Source organism: Amaranthus tricolor, chromosome 12 (genome assembly GCF_026212465.1).
Source record: "Amaranthus tricolor cultivar Red isolate AtriRed21 chromosome 12, ASM2621246v1, whole genome shotgun sequence".
Lineage (NCBI taxonomy): Eukaryota > Viridiplantae > Streptophyta > Magnoliopsida > Caryophyllales > Amaranthaceae > Amaranthus > Amaranthus tricolor.
The window spans coordinates 8419904-8437607 of record NC_080058.1 but is presented as its reverse complement, the minus strand read 5'-3'; the positions used below and the strand labels follow the sequence as shown (position 1 = coordinate 8437607).

General features: G+C 32.1%; 2 protein-coding genes across 2 annotated transcripts; one reads left to right on the top strand and one right to left on the bottom strand.

Moving 5' to 3' along the window:
• The first annotated feature begins 1045 nt into the window (after positions 1–1045).
• LOC130828787 (26S proteasome regulatory subunit 6A homolog) lies at positions 1046–8941 on the top strand. The gene is made up of 10 exons (XM_057694785.1): positions 1046–1278; positions 1413–1529; positions 2449–2556; positions 2733–2924; positions 3009–3200; positions 7328–7446; positions 7992–8079; positions 8240–8359; positions 8464–8604; positions 8735–8941. The coding sequence occupies exons 1-10, from the start codon at positions 1162–1164 to the stop codon at positions 8810–8812; spliced, it is 1272 nt and encodes a 423-aa protein (XP_057550768.1). The 5' UTR covers positions 1046–1161; the 3' UTR covers positions 8813–8941.
• Positions 8942–10739: 1798 nt separating this feature from the next.
• LOC130828788 (translationally-controlled tumor protein homolog) lies at positions 10740–13352 on the bottom strand. Its single transcript, XM_057694786.1, has 5 exons — positions 13152–13352; positions 12409–12482; positions 12158–12283; positions 11918–12075; positions 10740–11139 (listed from the first exon to the last, which is right to left on the bottom strand). Exons 1-5 carry the CDS (start codon positions 13177–13179, stop codon positions 11022–11024), a joined length of 504 nt encoding a protein of 167 aa, XP_057550769.1. The 5' UTR covers positions 13180–13352; the 3' UTR covers positions 10740–11021.
• Between the last annotated feature and the right edge of the window lie 4352 nt (positions 13353–17704).

The following is a 17704-nucleotide window of genomic DNA, read 5'->3' as shown; positions in this document are numbered from 1 at the left end:
GGACAAAAACTTGACTCAAAGTACATCCCCAAACACAATAATTAACGATTACTCGATAATATATATATATATATATATGGGAGCGTTCCATCGAGAAGGGGTTGAAAATGAGAAAGGTAAGAAGGACTCTACACCCTTGATTTCACTAAAATAAAAAAATCTATGGTCACCATTGAGCCAAAAACTCATAATTGTAAAAATCTATAGTTACCTTGATTACACAGAAAGGTAACTATGAAAAAAAATGTTCTTAATTTATACTCCCTATCCTTTTTGTTTTTCCACTTTACTTTTTGCACGCATTTCAAAGCAAATTTTGAGCTTCGATATCTCTTAGTGCGCATTATAAAAATTGTAAAAAATTATATATTAAAATTCTTTGAATCAAGACGAATCCCACATGAATATATTTTATCTTCAATATAAACTTCAAAAATAAAATTTAAATTTCTCTCTCCTAATAAAGTGGAAAAACAAAAAGGAACGGAGGGAGTAACATAGTATCCTTTTTTGCATATATAGTAACCAAACAAAATCAAATAAAAATTCTTCTTACCCTTCTCATTTTAAAATCCTTCTTATTTAATCCTATATATATATATATATATATATATATATATATATATATATATATATATATATATATATATATATATATATATATATATATATATATATATATATATATATATATATATATATATATATATATATATATATATATATATATATATATATATATATATATATATATATATATATATATATATATATATATATATATATATATATATATATATATATATATATATATATATATAAAAGTTGACTTTGGCCTGCAATATACTCCCTTGGTTCTATTAATTGTTTATATTTATCATTTTTAATTGTTTTATTTATCGCTCCCATAAATAATATTTTAGATAAAATTAACATTATTTATCGCTCCCATAAATAATATTTTAGATAAAATTAACATTATTTATTTTCATTCTAATTTAATATTTTAAAAGATTATATTTTTGTTAATTTTCGTATAAAACTTTGTTTTCGTCTACTGTTATTACTCGCCTGAATACCAAATTACCGATCTTCGGTTCGTTTCTTGCGCAACACAGTCTCTACTCATCTCTGCTCTCCGTCTATCTTCTCTTTGTTTCAATGGCGTCGGCGATGGTGGAAGATTCTAACTTGGAGGAAGATCAGCTCGCTCATTTGACCACGGAAGATATTGTTAGGGCTTCTCGCATTCTCGACAATGAGATTCGCATTCTTAAGGTATTCTTCCGCTCTTCGTTTCTATTGGTGTTCTTTGTTCGGAAAGGCTGAATTTCGATTTAGGGTTTCAATTTTGCAAAAAATTATATACTCCATTGTTTGCCATTTGATTTTTGGGGTTTATTGTTGATTAGGAGGATGTACATAGGACAAGTTTAGAGTTGGATGCGTTTAAAGAGAAGATAAAGGAGAATCAAGAAAAAATCAAGCTTAATAAGCAACTTCCTTACCTCGTCGGTAATATTGTTGAGGTACTATTATTTTTCAATTATCTGTTTGATAAAGTTGCGCTTTTACTTGTGTGAGTAGTTTCAGTATAATTAGGTTTTGTGAAAATGAGAACAGCAATCGTGATTGATAGATTTGGATTTTGATGTGATTGTGTATGGAATCGAGTTACATGTAGTAGAGTATTTTTTGAAGCAGGATGAGTTATTGAGTTATTGATATTTGTCCTGCCAGAAACACCTTTTTGATGGTGTATAGCTGTACATTATGAAAATACTAATTGTGTGTTATAGAATCATGAATCGAAGTTAGCTTTTTATAAGGTGTGTTTTTTGGATTTTGGATATCATATGCAATGGTTAGTAGTAATTGTTGCATGATCCAATCTTAATGCAAGAAAAGAATATGTAGTCATTTTGGATGTTGTGTATGTTTCATTTCGAATAATCATAGCATCCCTAGTGTACATCTTGAACAGTACCATGATACTTGTCCATCTGTTACATTGATTCAAATGCTAAATTGCTAACATTGGACTTAGGTTCAAGTGCAGATTTTCAGTTTATGCGAGTCTCTGACTTCTGCAATGATTGTATGTTTTAGGCTCGGGAATTAAATCATAGTTCCAAATAATTATTTGTCTTGAATGATTCTGTTTGTTGAATTGAAGAGTTTAACATATTTTCCTTACATTAAGAAACAAGAAGCAATTTGAGTTTTTGTCATCGCCTGACTTTCTGTGGGATTAATTTGTGTACAAATTTTTTGTTGGTACCAATGATGATGATGATGATGGTGAATCGGCTCCTATTTTTAGATTTTCCTTTTTAGATGGCATGGAATGTGAATAATATTTATTGAGAGATTGGAGTGTGTTTTGTGCACTATAGTGGTTAACTAGGCAAATTTCTTTCTTACTTCCTGCTCTTTCATTTAAAACAGATATTGGAAATGAACCCTGAAGATGAAGCTGAAGAAGACGGTGCCAATGTTGATCTTGACTCCCAAAGAAAAGGGAAGTGTGTTGTGCTTAAAACATCGACCAGACAGGTGTACTATCTTATTTAATCCGTTTTCTTCTTGTGTGACTTAGAAAACGCGGATGTGAGTATTTGTTATTCAATGGCCCTTGTGCAGGATACACTTGTTATGTGTAATGCCAATATTTTATCATGTTCAGATTTTATTTTTACAAAATTTTGGAATGATTTTCTGTTTGTATGCAGACAATATTTCTTCCTGTTGTTGGACTGGTTGATCCTGATACGCTGAAGCCTGGTGATTTAGTAGGAGTCAACAAAGATAGTTATCTTATTCTGGATACGTTGCCGTCAGAATATGATTCTCGAGTAAAGGCAATGGAGGTTGACGAGAAACCAACTGAGGATTACAGTGATATTGGAGGCCTTGAGAAACAGGCAATTATGTTTTCACTTGTACTCTACCTTCGGCGAAAGCCTTTTATTTTCTGTACTTATGAAATAATGTTTTGATTTCTACAGATCCAGGAGCTTGTTGAAGCTATAGTTTTGCCAATGACTCACAAGGAGCGTTTTCAGACAATAGGAATCCGTCCACCCAAAGGAGTGCTTTTGTATGGTCCTCCTGGAACAGGAAAAACTCTCATGGCACGAGCATGTGCTGCTCAAACAAATGCCACTTTTCTCAAGTTAGCTGGCCCTCAACTTGTCCAGGTTTGTTTGGAGCGTCTATCTTGCTTTTGTATGTTAAAATTCTGCCGATTGGGACCTTTAAGTGTTTTAAAGTTCTATTTGTTTTGTGACACTGCAATCATCCGCATTGACAACAAAATTTGTTTTGTGACCATACCGCAACCGCGACAAAATTCATATTGTTTTGAAGATTATGATATATTGTTAGTTCAGCTAGTCTCTTGAGAGATCGTCTCTTTGAAAGATGTATCTCAAGCCCAATCCATTAAAGATTAATGCCTACTTACCGTAATCTTAATGCCTACTTATATTATCCTTAATGCTTACTTACCGTATCCTTAATGCCTACTTTCAATATTTAAAATGTCTACTTATATCATTCTTAATGCCTACTTACAATATTTTAAAAAATATATAATTGGCTGGCCCAATTAGAGATGGTCTCTCAAAGAGACCGTCTTTCACAAGAATTTGTGTTGTTAGTTTCTAATTTCTGTTTTAGAAAGGTTTCTAGTGGCCAGAATCCAGATTTTAAAGATCAGGAACTCAAACCTTTTACAATAGTTCTTTTTGATTGTTGTGTTATGTACCTATTGTACCATGCTTTAAGAGACTAAGTCAAGATAATGTGTGTACAGCAATGGGAATAACTATCGAGATTATTGTCATTTGTAGATTTGGTAGTGGACACGTTTTTTGAACTTTAAGCTTATGTTAGCTGATTTAGCTCTACATTGGCATTTTGTTGAACAAAGTATCTAAACTATGTTGTTTTGCTTGTCTATTATAAGCAGTGCTTTCTTTGTTGCTGTACTATTAAAAACAAGTACATAGATATTAGGATTTAAACAAATAATTATCTTATGGTGGCTCTGGGTTTTGGAGTCAGATGTGTATTCAATTATCTATGTTATAAACGGATGAAGGATCAAATTTTTGGAGTGTTCAAGGAATAGTATGGAGAATGCTTTCAATGGCTCACTGGTTTCAAAGAACTAATGTAGGGATTCTACCTATTCTTGGAGATTTATCCCAATTCCATTCCCCCAATTTCTAGCTAGGTGTTGTTTGTTTCTGAGAGTGAAAGGCAGAGTAACCAAGAAAGTTTAAAGTGATAGGAATCAAGAAAGGGAACTCCTTTATTTGGTACTTTGGTTATAGGGAGGAGTGCTATTGATTTTTCTTATGAAGTTGCTGGTAGGAAATTTTTATTTTAACCAGAAGCGCATGCTGTACGTGTAGCTATACGGGTCGAACTCAGGGATACCAAACAAGCAATATGAATTTAGTTTATCTAATACTACTATGACAAATAATTAAAATGATGCAAATAAAACAAATAAATAAAGTAAGAACAATAATTCGATATTCGATATGAAGATAGCAATAATAAAGCAAGTCTAGGATATCGGAAATCACCTAATTCTAGCATGGAAATCAGTTATTCTCATAATTATATGAAACTGAATCATTAACATGATTAAAAGTGATCTAAATTAATCTCAAGTTTCCGCTCGATTGATCAACATCTTTTTAAGACCTTACTAATATTAATTCTCAAACTTCCGTTTGGCTAACTAGTATGAATTTAACTTATATATACTTCAATTCTAAATTAATCGTAATCTCAAACTTTCGTTTTATTGAAAGGTTAATAAAGATATTTAAACTAAGGTTCATTAAACATAGATTCAATCATTGATACAAATTTCATACAATTAATCAAATAAAATCATACCATATATCAAAATAGGGTCAATCCCTCAATCCTAGAAAGAAAATCTACTCACAAGACATAGAAACTAACATGAAATCAACAATAACTAAAACCCTAATTATAATACTAAACATGATGTTAATAAAGTAATTAAAGACAATCAAAAAAGTAATTGAAGAGTAAAATAAAGATACTTGCGAATTGGAATGTACATAAACATGAATTGCATGAAAATAAATGGAAGTGACAATGGAAAACATAAAAACCGAGTTTCTAAAACTAAGAAGTCAAAACTAAGAAATTAGGGCATAAAAACATAAATTAAGCATTAGTCAAATCTGAAATTAAACTACCCTATTTATACTAATTGCTATTTTTAGGGACAAATTCACAAAAAGTAATTGCATATTTTATAATAACATAAAAATAAAATAAATCAAATTATCAAAGTGAGGGAGGAAATTGCTGTCACGTTCAGATCAGGGCAAAACGCCGACTCGGTGGTAGGAACCCGAGTCTGCTTCAGGCGCCGACAAAACCCACTTTTTCTAGGACTTACCGCCGACTCGGCGACGTCTTCAAGGGTCAGAAAGCCGAGTCGGCTTTGTAGTCTGCCAAAAATGCCGAACTTCCAGAATGTAACGGCGACTCGGCGTAAGCTTTGATGGATTGAAAGCCGAGTCGGCTTTGAACACTGCCAAAAACATTGATTTTCCAGAGACTAACGCCGACTTGGCGTGGCTTATACACTTGATGAAGTTGAGTCCGCTTTTCTTCATTGCACAAATACGCTAGCCAACAGCTTTTGCCGACTCAGCTTTGGGTCATTACTTCCCAAAAGCCGAGTATAGTTTGTACTTTTGTGACCTCTTCCCATTCTTCAACTCATGAACACCACTTTCTTCTTCTCATAGTGCCTTGCAATTGTATTAGCCACAAATCTTGCACAAATATACTCAATGATCACCAAAATTAACCCAATTACTCAAACATAATCAAATCAACAGAAATTAGAGTAAATGATTCAAATATAGTCTTACCGCCTCTAAACTTCATGAAAGGAGTATAAAAATAGGCACAATAAGTGCAAATTATTGCACTTATCAGTTGCTTATCCTCTCTTCGGGTAAAGTTGGTGTGTAATTCTCTTTGATCCTATCGTCTTTCAAATGCCATAGTTCAATAGCAGCCCCTGGCACATTGTCGGTGCACTTATCCTGTCCATCTCTACCACCACAAGCGCTGCTGCTCTGCCTTTTTTATCTCTAAGCTGCTTTGGGAATAGCTGAAATGGATATCAATTGTTTGTATTTGAGGTCCATTAAATACTATATTTTGTGTTTGAATGCTTGGATTAAACCATTTTTGAGGCTCTTGAACTTGGCGACTTCTATCTTGTTCGTTGTTGGTATAAAACGAGCCTCGAAGTTTCTTTTGATCTTTGCTTTCTTCCTCTTTCAATTCCCCGCCTTGAATTTTTTGAGACAAATATTTGAAAAAAGGATATACGAGAATTGGGATTGGCAAAAATTAAGGATAAGATGATAGGTTATTTATTATGTTGGTCTTGATATGTGCAACAGTGCTCATTAGAGGGGTAGAACTTGGTTTTGAAAGGAAAGATGCAGCTGACCCCATCTGGTTGAGATTTAAGGCTATTTCAAAGTTGTTTCTGGAGGCCAAAACGGTTGTGGAATTGGTCATTTTCACTTGGGCTATGGTCCTTCAGATAGACAAGAAATCATTATTGAGTTTCTCTTTTGTTATTGTATTGTCGATGCGTTTTTTTTTTCTAGGAGTTGGTGGCTGTTGTTTGTGTAGGGAAGGGTGTACAACTGGCAGGCTAGCAGCAGTATAGAGCAATGCGGCAATTGTGTGGCCATTTGTTGCCTTTTCTTTCCTGTAACTTTGAGTCCTTGACGCAACAGCTCCCTTATGTGTTAACTTCTGCTGTACCATCTGTGATGGATCCTGCTCAACCTAGTCTCAAATGCATAGAGAGAAAAACCCAATTGAGTTGCAAAAAACATGCATAAAGCATCACCTCCTAGAATCTTACAAAAATATTTATTTTGCCATTACAGGTGATTCTTGTCTAAAGCTTAGAAATTTCATTTACAATGGATTTCATTCTGTACCATTTTGTTTCTCTCTCTTATCTTTTGGCCTCAAGGCCTTGCATTGTTGGTGCTGTTGCCTGGTACTCTAGTTTATGTGGCAGCTGTGAGAATCTTAGTTGTGTTTTCGTACTCTTTTTGGTACTCAAAATTTGTTGTGTGCTAAACATATTTCGTGATTTTTGCCTTTGTTTGTTGTAGCAAAAAGTTGAAAATCTTTATTAAACCGGTTACGCATAAGCATTTTTTAGGTTAGCAGATTATTTTGCAGTAGTATAATCTAGGTGTTGTCTGTTTTCCTCTTTTATGTTTAGATGTTCATTGGTGATGGTGCAAAGCTTGTACGTGATGCATTTGAGCTTGCAAAAGAGAAGGCTCCTTGCATCATATTCATTGATGAAATTGATGCTATTGGTACCAAACGATTTGACAGGTGAGCATCTGTATAACCATTACATTATCTATTGCACTCGGTTAGTCTACTTGGTGAAATCGATTCAAGCAATCAAAAGCCGGAATAAGCTATTTGTTGAGTTTAAGACATTCTCTGTCTTCAATATCGATTCAATTAAAAGCATGCTTTGATTGAGTGTAAATATTTAAGAGGTAAAAAAAGTCAAAGTAAGAAAACAAAGTTGATAAATGAGAAATTAGTGAAATTTGATTATTGTAGAGGTGGAAGAATGGTTGCAAAGTAATGAAAAATAAAAGGAGCTCTCAATTGTTGGGGTAAATATTTACCCTAGGGGAGGGGGAGGGAAAGTATTACCTCCAAAGTAGGGGAAATCATCTTTTTTTTCTTCATTTTTTTTTATTTCATGCTCATTTTACCTTCTTTACAACTATCTCAACTACTTCAAATGCATTTCTATTTGTTTTTATTTTATAAGTTTGACTTTATTTCCCCTTTAAATATTTACCTTCAATCCAAGCATGCCTTAAGGTGTGCTAATTAACTATGTACTTTTTGTACTGCAGTGAAGTGAGTGGTGACAGAGAAGTGCAACGAACTATGTTGGAGTTATTGAATCAGCTTGACGGCTTTAGTAGTGATGAAAGGATTAAGGTAATTGGGTAGTTCATTAAATCTTCCTATGCTTTGAACAAAGTAAAAGAAAAAAGAAGACTCGGGTAGTCAGGTTGCATATATCTTCTATACCAGGAATTCCTTTTTTTCTCTTTCTTAATATGATGTTGGATTATAATTTTCAATCTATCTGTTGCAGGTCATTGCCGCCACAAACAGGGCAGATATTCTGGATCCTGCACTCATGCGTTCTGGTCGACTTGACCGTAAGATTGAATTCCCCCATCCTACAGAGGAGGCTAGGGCCCGGATTTTACAGGTATTTGTGTCCAACAATCGCTAAAAATATTAGGGCATCTTCGATAGCTTTTGGGAAAATGTCAAAAACATTCAATTATTGTTTTCTTTTAATCTCTCTTGCAGATCCATTCAAGAAAGATGAATGTCAATCCTGATGTGAACTTTGAGGAATTGGCTCGCTCAACAGATGACTTCAATGGTGCTCAGTTGAAGGCCGTCTGTGTCGAGGCAGGCATGTTAGCCCTTCGACGGGATGCCACAGAGGTTTGTTTCCTTTCATTTTATCCTCCTCTCTTTTATTGTTTATTCTAATTTTGTCTTGATTTTCTCATCGTTTTCTCTTTGAGATGTGTTGTAATGATCCTATTTATATATAAAAAAATATTGTTTTCAGGTCAACCATGAGGACTTCAATGAAGGGATCATTCAAGTACAAGCAAAGAAGAAAGCAAGCTTGAATTACTATGCTTAGGAATTGACACTTAGTTTGGAACTCTACTTCTGCAAATAGACGGACAATGTACTTACGTTGATAGCGTTGCGTATGTTGATTTCTTCTACTTGTTCTGTATTGATTGAACTATATTCTCAATGTCAGTTATATCTAATTCTTTACAAAATTAAGGGTTTTTTCGGGGCCGGGATATGAAAAAAAAAAACAATTTTAATAATAAAGTAAAATAATTAAGCATGGGGCAAAATTAATTCTCAAAATAAACGTGTTTATATCCGAGTCTAAAGTTAGTGCTTGTTCGTTGTTACTAACCGCGTCATCACTGCCATCAACTGCATCTCCCCTGCTGAAGCATTAACCTTAACATTATTATCTTCGATAACCATGCGATCGAACGCATTATCATGATCATCATTGTTCAACGTCTTGGTTCACAATCGTGTTCAACAGTATGCATCTATTTCATCAGCATCAGTAGCTGCTCACCTTCATTATCTTCTTGATTCTTGATCATCACGAATTTCTACCTTTACCGGCTACATCATAGTATTCAATTGCGAATCAGGGCATTGCAACTCATTCTTCTTGATATGGGAGCCACCTTTCTTTAGATTTTATTGATTAAGCTTAAGATATCCCAGTGGTGAGTTCATTGTTAGAATTAAAATTATCTAAATCTGTTTTGGATTATGAGATTTGGGTAAGTGGATATATATAAGTGTTGATCCTGAGGTATTGATCTATCAAGTAAAATTTGATTCATGATTCTTAATACTAATAATAATTATCGGATTTTTTCATTACAGGCGTTTCATTTTCTCTAAAATTGCTATTATAAATATTCAAAAACCTGCTTTTCAACAGAATTGAGAGCAAATAAAACCGAGTAAATTGATTTTAAACAAATTATCACTTGTCGCTGTTAGTGATATAATTTTTTCAAAAGAAGTCATAACCTTATCTTTTGTTCGCTGTATTAATAAATAACAGTCTCATATTCTTATTAGCTGTTTTTTCTTTTTGAACTCATTCACTTAATTCAATTTAATTCACTAAATCGATTCCTCTCATTTGTTATCAAATCAACCTTTTTCTTAAAAATAACTCTAGAGGAACGAACTAGGATTTACGACGATCGACAATGAATCAATTACACATACTAAGAGCATCAAATCAAAAATTTCCTAATTGCAAATGTAGTCAATGTCCTATAATTTTTAACCAATTATGAAATTTAACCCTTATCTTTTACTTGATACCAAGTAGCCTTATGACACCGCAAAAACAACTATCGCCAAAAATTCAATCTCTATGCAAGAATATCACAATGAACTCTTCCTAACACAAACATAGAAGCAAAATGAAATGTTAAAAATGACAATGTAGATTGGAAATTCGATCAGAAAATATGGATTGAAACCCTAAAAATGACTTTTATGGAATAATACATCAAAGATTAAGAACATTTCCCAGCTCCCCAATAATTTACAAAATAATTCAATCATTCCTGACCAAATCATGATAACACTTTAATTGAAAACAAAATTGAATTGAGAATAAAGTATTTTAATCGCAAATAACACCTTAAGAATAATAAAATGCAAGTATAATCTCAAAAACTATATTTGTTTGATTCACTCGGGCCATCTATGTGCTAAGCGTGGCTTTGTTGTAGTTAAGGATCTCATCTGTTACCTTCATTTTCTTCATCCATTGTTCCTCGAAGCAGAAGTCAGCTTAGTATCACTTTGCAAACACACCGCTTTACAAGTTTTCATCTCTTACTCTTTCAGTAAATTTTACTGCATTTTTATTCTTGCACAAGCATAACAATACATCTTTTGTACATAAACTGCAATCGAACTCATCCTCATTATATATCATAATAATAAAGTGGGGCTGTAAAATTCTCCATATGCATTCCAGGGAGAAAAATATACGCATATTCAAGAGTATAATAATGATAACTATAAATATGGCAATGAAACAGAGACGCCCAATAGTTGGGAGTCAATTCAAGACCAGAAGTAATATTTAATATATCCAAAACTCTCAACAAAAAACAGTAAAAAAACACGAGAAGTTTACATCCTCAGAACATAAGCATTCTCGGAATATTTCAAGTTCCAACACTGAAATTACCAAAAATACTGCAAAGGATAAAATTTTAACCAAAACAATTTAGTTAAAAGGCTAAGATTGGGAAAACACCACTTCATCTTCCACCTTAGCACTTGACTTCCTTCAATCCATGGGCAAAGTACAAGAAAGTTGGGTTAGTAGCACCGTCCTTGTAGTATGCAAAGACCATGGAAGCGTCATCAGCCATGCTCTCACCGACAAAGCTACACAAGCAAAAACTCAACGTTAGCATATTTGACAAAAGGCAGCTGCAAAACCTACAATATGCAAATCCAAATGCAACTTGATAGATAGTATAGCCCGGCAGATCCAACCACAGATACTTCTAAGAAAAAGAACCAATATGCAAATTAAAAACAACCACATCCAATGCAGAAATCCACCAAGAAACTTCACACTAGTATCTCTTAACATAAATTCAGCAGAAAGATCCAAATAAAGATTCATTATCAGATCCGGATTGATAAAATTAATGCCTATGCTATGTTGAGTTTGAGTAGGGATCAGATACGTTCAAACTTAAACCAAAAGTAAAAAAGAAAACGGCACATCTAATTTGACACTGAACAAACAAGCAGACAAATCATATTTCAACATATAACTAAGATCAACCTTAAAAAAGATCAATTCAAAGTAATAAAGAGGAAAACGGCCAATCAAATTTTGACACTTCGACACTGAACAAACAGGCAACAAGTCATGATGAGATTGAGTAGGGATTAAATCCGCTCTAAACTTAATTTAGAAGAGAAAAAGCCAATCTTATTTGACACTGAACAAACAGGCATACATGTCATATTACAACAGCATATAACTGAAACTCAACCTCAGGAAAAAAAATCTCAAAAAACACTAAATAAGATTCTACATTTAATATGCATGGTATATTATATCCTATCTCTTGCACGATGGGATACATGATCAATGGAAAAATATGTCAAATTGTCACAAATAAAATGATCAATGGACAAGAACACATACAATTGAAGGTCTTTGAGCTTTGACAAAAGGAACTTGGTTGCTGGTTCAACATTTTTCTTGAAGACCTCAGCTGCCTCTGGCTCCAGCTTGGGAGTCAAATTCTTAATATATTTCTTTACCCATCCAAGAAATAGTTTTTTGTCAAAAGGAGGTTGCTCCTGAATATTTGAAGAAAAACAATCAGCAATACAGAACATAAACTAATTGGACTTAATGACCACATAACTAACAAACTGTTACCTGAAGCCTAAAAGTGTCGACGATGTCAACGACCTTGACAGCCTGGTCATCCACTCCTTCCTCTTCACCACCTTCAGCAGATGGGTTGGCTCCAATATCGACATCAACGGGCCCTTGTTGAACCCACTACAACGTAAGATATCACATTAATCCACATCAACTTTATATCAAGTTTCAACCCAAACAAACAGCAAAATAACACAATTATTTATGTATGAACATCAACAACACTAAGTACATAAAAGTCTTACTTTTCCTTCTACTTCCCAAAGGCATCCGTCAAAGAGTTCTTCATACCGAAATGAGTCGGAAAGAAGCTCATCACCTAGATTTGTCAATAACACAATTATTGCATTGGAGATGAATCAACAAATCACAAAAACAAAGCAAAACACATACACCATCTATTACAACTCAAAGCTGGTAAGCATCGTAATCTAAAAACCGAGATTAATACAACTACGCTAAGATTTTATAGATCAAATTATTTTGTTGCAGCGAGTAGAGTAACACGAACAGCAGGTAAGGGAACAGAATAAAGCAAACCTGAAATTCTAAGAGGAGTGTGATCCAATATTAAATTGAGGTACCCAGTACCATCCCAATATGAAATTACGGTATTAAATAAACACCTCACAAAACAATTAGCAGCACTTAGTTCTCCGTTATCATCTATACAAAAATTTTAATTCGAATATTATCGAACTAAACAAGCATAAAAATTCTGACTTTAGCCATAAAAAAAAAAATCAGAAAAGAGCAATCAGCCCCTATCAGATCTGCTCAACAAAATTAATCAAGCAGATGCATAATCATATTAACTAACAAATAAAATTTTCAAAACCCTACCCTAAAACTCAACCTGTAAAACGAATCAAATCTCAAAGATCTTATCTTCAACGATAAACAATCGAAATCACAAACTTCATCACATAATCAAACAAAGACAAACTAACAGAAATTGAGATCTTAGGAGTGAGAGGAGGAAGGTTACCGCTAAGAAGATCCTGGTAAACGAGCATGGTTACAGACTTTTTCTCTCTCTTGGAAGTTGGATTGAAATTGCTGAATACTTACGCTGAAGCGCAAACCAAAGAGAGGAAAAAATGCTGTGAAGAAGGGAGGGCGTAAAAGGGGTTGCTCTTTGCTATTTATATAAATGAAGACTTCTAGGGTTTTCAGAATTAAGGAATGTATTTTCCAATGGTTTTTGGAATATCGGAATATCTCGTCTTTCCTTTAAATTAGGGCCCGTTCGGTTCGGTTCGGTTTGGTTGTTTTTAACATAAAAACAAACATAAATTGCTGTGAGAGATGGTTTCATTGACACATTATATTTCATTTTGCAACTATAAATTATATTTTAACTTTTCATTTTTCAATTCAAATTTAAACAAAAATTTTACTAAATCAAAGCAAATTAAATAAAATTAAATCTCAAATAAATTATCAAATGTCCAATACACCAAATATTTCCAAATTAAAAATATCCAAATTAAACTATTATTACCTTTAAAATAAAATATTAGAAGTTTCCATGAACTATTTATTTATATAATATAAAGCTTAAATATTTTTCTTTTCTTTTGACACATGTTTTTAACTAGAGATGTTCAATCGGGTTATCGAGTTGATTTAAAATCAGCAGTTTCAAATCGGTTTTATCGGGTTTTAGTCCGTGTAGTTTTTTATTTATATTTGTTCATTCATTTTGAAAGTTGAATCGAATTAGATTCTATTACAAAGATAGATTTATATCATGTTGTGGATTTGTTTTGAGCCATCTCTATTCTTAATCCATAAGCACTATAAAATTCATTTTAATTGAATTCAGTTTGGTTTTTTGGTTTTCTTATTGAAACCAAATACAAACTCAAAAACAATGTTAATTTTTTACCAAGAAACAAAAACACATCAAACCAAAGTTTGACCTCGTCTCATACGCAGCCACATTAATATTAGCACGCCGCATATGAGATAACTCACGATAACAACATATTGCTTGAAAGCGCTCATATGTAGCTAAATATATGTCACATGTAGCTTAAAATTGAATACATACGGCTAACAGATAAAAATTGATCACATACATCATAAAACGAGTCATATATAGCTTAAAACGGATCACATACATCATAAATTAATTACATACACCTTGAAAACAATCATAAATAGCTTAAAACCAATCACATAACGCTTAAAATTGACCGCATAGTGCAAACTATTAACCTCTTCCATACTTCTTTAATTAAATGAGAATAATAATCTATTAGTGGAAAAATAATATAGTAATAACGATCACTTATACTTTAATAATGATCACCTTAATAATATACACATAAATCATGAAATAAAATATATAGTATAAACTTACATTACTTATAAAACCAATCGCATATAACTTAAAACGAGTCAAAAATATATTAAAACTAGTTATATATAACTAGGCTCTCTTGTTGAACTCGTCCTGTCCTAAACAAGAATTTGTAAAGTTTAAAATATGTTTTGTTTTTCGGTTTTCACCCAATAACTTTACACCCTTAGTCCAAATGAATGAGTTTGACTAATAATCAATGTATGTATCCACATATAAGTATTTCATCTTATGCCCAAATGATATATTTTCATAATTAAACAAAAATAATTGTTTAGTTAAAATACATAAAGTGTAATCCAAATAATTTTAATGCATAATTTTTGAATGTAGTCCAAGTAACAATGAAAATATTATTTTAACAATAATTTTTCATTTGTTTCAATAATATTTTATGATAATATATGAATGATAAGTCAATAATTATAACTATTAAAGTAAATAATTAATGTGTTATCTATTAATTATTCAGTAATAATTAAGTATATTGCATATCTTAATTATTGTATGATTTAGAAAGTTGTGTGTATAATGTATAATTTTAAAAATCATTAAAATCAATTATATCAATGAAATCTTTAAAAGATCTTACATTATTTACAAATAATCATTTGTGTAATTAAAGAAAAAGAGCAGTGAAAATATTTATTTATGACATGCGTATGTTCTAATGGTCTCTTCTTTAGTATATTGTAGGATAGTAATAATGTATAGGATAGAATAATGTTTAATAATTTATCTTAGACTAGTATAGAAACTCGTGTTATACACGAAATTTTTAGTATATATCTGTAAAAATATGATTTCCAAAACAACACAGTTAAGGCTGAACAAAGTTTGATCTAAACCGTAAATCAATCCGTAATTTTAGTATTTGGTCTGGTCCACAGTCTAAACTGTTTGGTCTGTTTTTTTCCAAAAAAAATTACGGTTTACGGTTTGGTCTCGATTTTTTATTTTTAGACCACACCAAACCGTAAACCGTATTATGATCGAAAACCATAATTTTTTAAAAATTTAAGTTGCTACCTAGATGTTTTGAGATGTATAGTTATTTTTATATAGTAATATATACTTGAATGATGTTGATGCAATCAACTAATTACAAATTATTATATTTGGTGATTGTAGCTGTGAAATATTTACATAATAATTACATATATTAAGTTGGAAAAAAATTTTAAAAAAAAGCTGTAGATATAATAATACTCCATTATACTAATGCACAGTCCAGTCCGGTCCGATCTAAAAATTTTTAGAACCAGAAATTTTTAGTTTAGTGTGATTGTAGTCCCAGACCAGACCAAACCGGACCATGTGCACCCTAATGCACAGTAAGCATTTATAAATGTGATTGAGTTCAAATTTTTCCATCAAAATGTAATAGTGGATATAATAATATTATACTAATTTGTTATTAGACAATTGAATGTGACAAATAATTCAAGTTATATATTATATGAAAAATTAAAATAAACCAAAAATAAATATATTAAATATGTTAATAGTAAAATTATAATATCAAAAAAAGCTTTTTGAAACACCACTTTGTACACAACATTGTCAACTCTGATGACATACTTTATCATTCTTATCACATATGTGAATTTTCAAAATTTTTCTATTACTCATTCTAGAAAAAGTGACATTGACTAAAAACAAACTTAGTCAGAAAAAATCAACATGGGATAGTAATTGTCATTACCTTTAATTAATCATCATCGCAAAGCACAAAGACATAGGAAACTCTCTTCTCTTAAGTGAACTAGAATTTCATAATCCTTGGAATGAAGACCTTATATCATTGTTAGATCCGAATTTAACAGTTGCTTGTATAATTCAATAATCAATCACCAAAAGGATCAACTAAAAAATGTGTGCCATTGCCGACTAATCTATATTTTTAAGCATTTTTTTAGCGCACCAACTTCAACACAAAATTATAGTTTGAAATTTCAGATGCACATATTGAGTTGAGAAATTCAATTTTAAATGCATTGTCGATGCTACCATAGTTACCATCAAATTTATTGATTGAATTTGAAATCAAGCACGTCTACTCTTCTCGCGAAAAAGGGACAATAGATGTTCATTGACCTTATCAATAATCTTGTTTATTGGTAGTTTGGTACTAGTATTGCCCTCTTGTGAAAGTATGAGCTATTAGTTGGACCCTCACGAATTCTAGAATATGTGCAATCAACACTTACAATTGTTAGATCATATGTTTCCTTTATTAATAGATCTTGAGGTATATCGATGATAGCGTGTTCAGCGTTAGGTCCTTCAAGTTTTTCATCCCCAATTTTGTGAATTCCATCTGTAAATTCTTGTAGTTCATCAGCATTGGCTAAATTTGATCGTAGCCTCATGTTCTTCGTAACTGGTAACACATTGCAATCATTCTAATTCTTTGAAAAGTTGAGTGTAGCAAAGACAATATCTTGTCTTGTACCCTTTGGTTTTATAAGCAAAACTTACTTAAAATCACCACCGTAGACAACAACATTGCCACCAAAGCGTAATTCTGATGGTTTTCCTTCTAGAAAACAAATGTCATCGTGTAAACTCTTTTCTAGAGCTTAAAAGAGATACTTGTGAGTCATTGGAGCTTCATCCTAAATGCTAAACTAAGGAGGTCTACAATGAATTGTTAAATTCTATGCCTCTGCACATTGAATCTTCGGTAACCTTAAAGGTAACAAATCATGAATGTGTCGTTCTCCCCTTAGGAAGTACATAGGTGCAATGCCACTGAACAATAGGTTGGCAAATTTCACCATTTGATCTTAGACTTTTACATAAAACATTCCATATAAATGTCTTTCTTATCCCACCCTGTGCATATATTAAAAATACACCTCCATCTTTTCTTTCAATAGTTGTACTAATTTCATTGTATATCAAAGTTAGCTCTTCAAACATCAGAATATTGAAGCTCCAAATGACAACAATTCACATTTACTATAAAATGTAGCAAGTCACATTTTTACCTGTAATAACAACTTTTCGTGAAGGCAAAAACCTTAAAGATTCTTGTCCTTTTTATAGAGAAATGATATAGGACATATAGGAAGATCAAACTCCAACCATGTTAAGATAACCTAATTGTTGTATTAACAAAATCATTTTGAATGTCGTACAATTATATTTTGATTTGTAAAAATACTCAA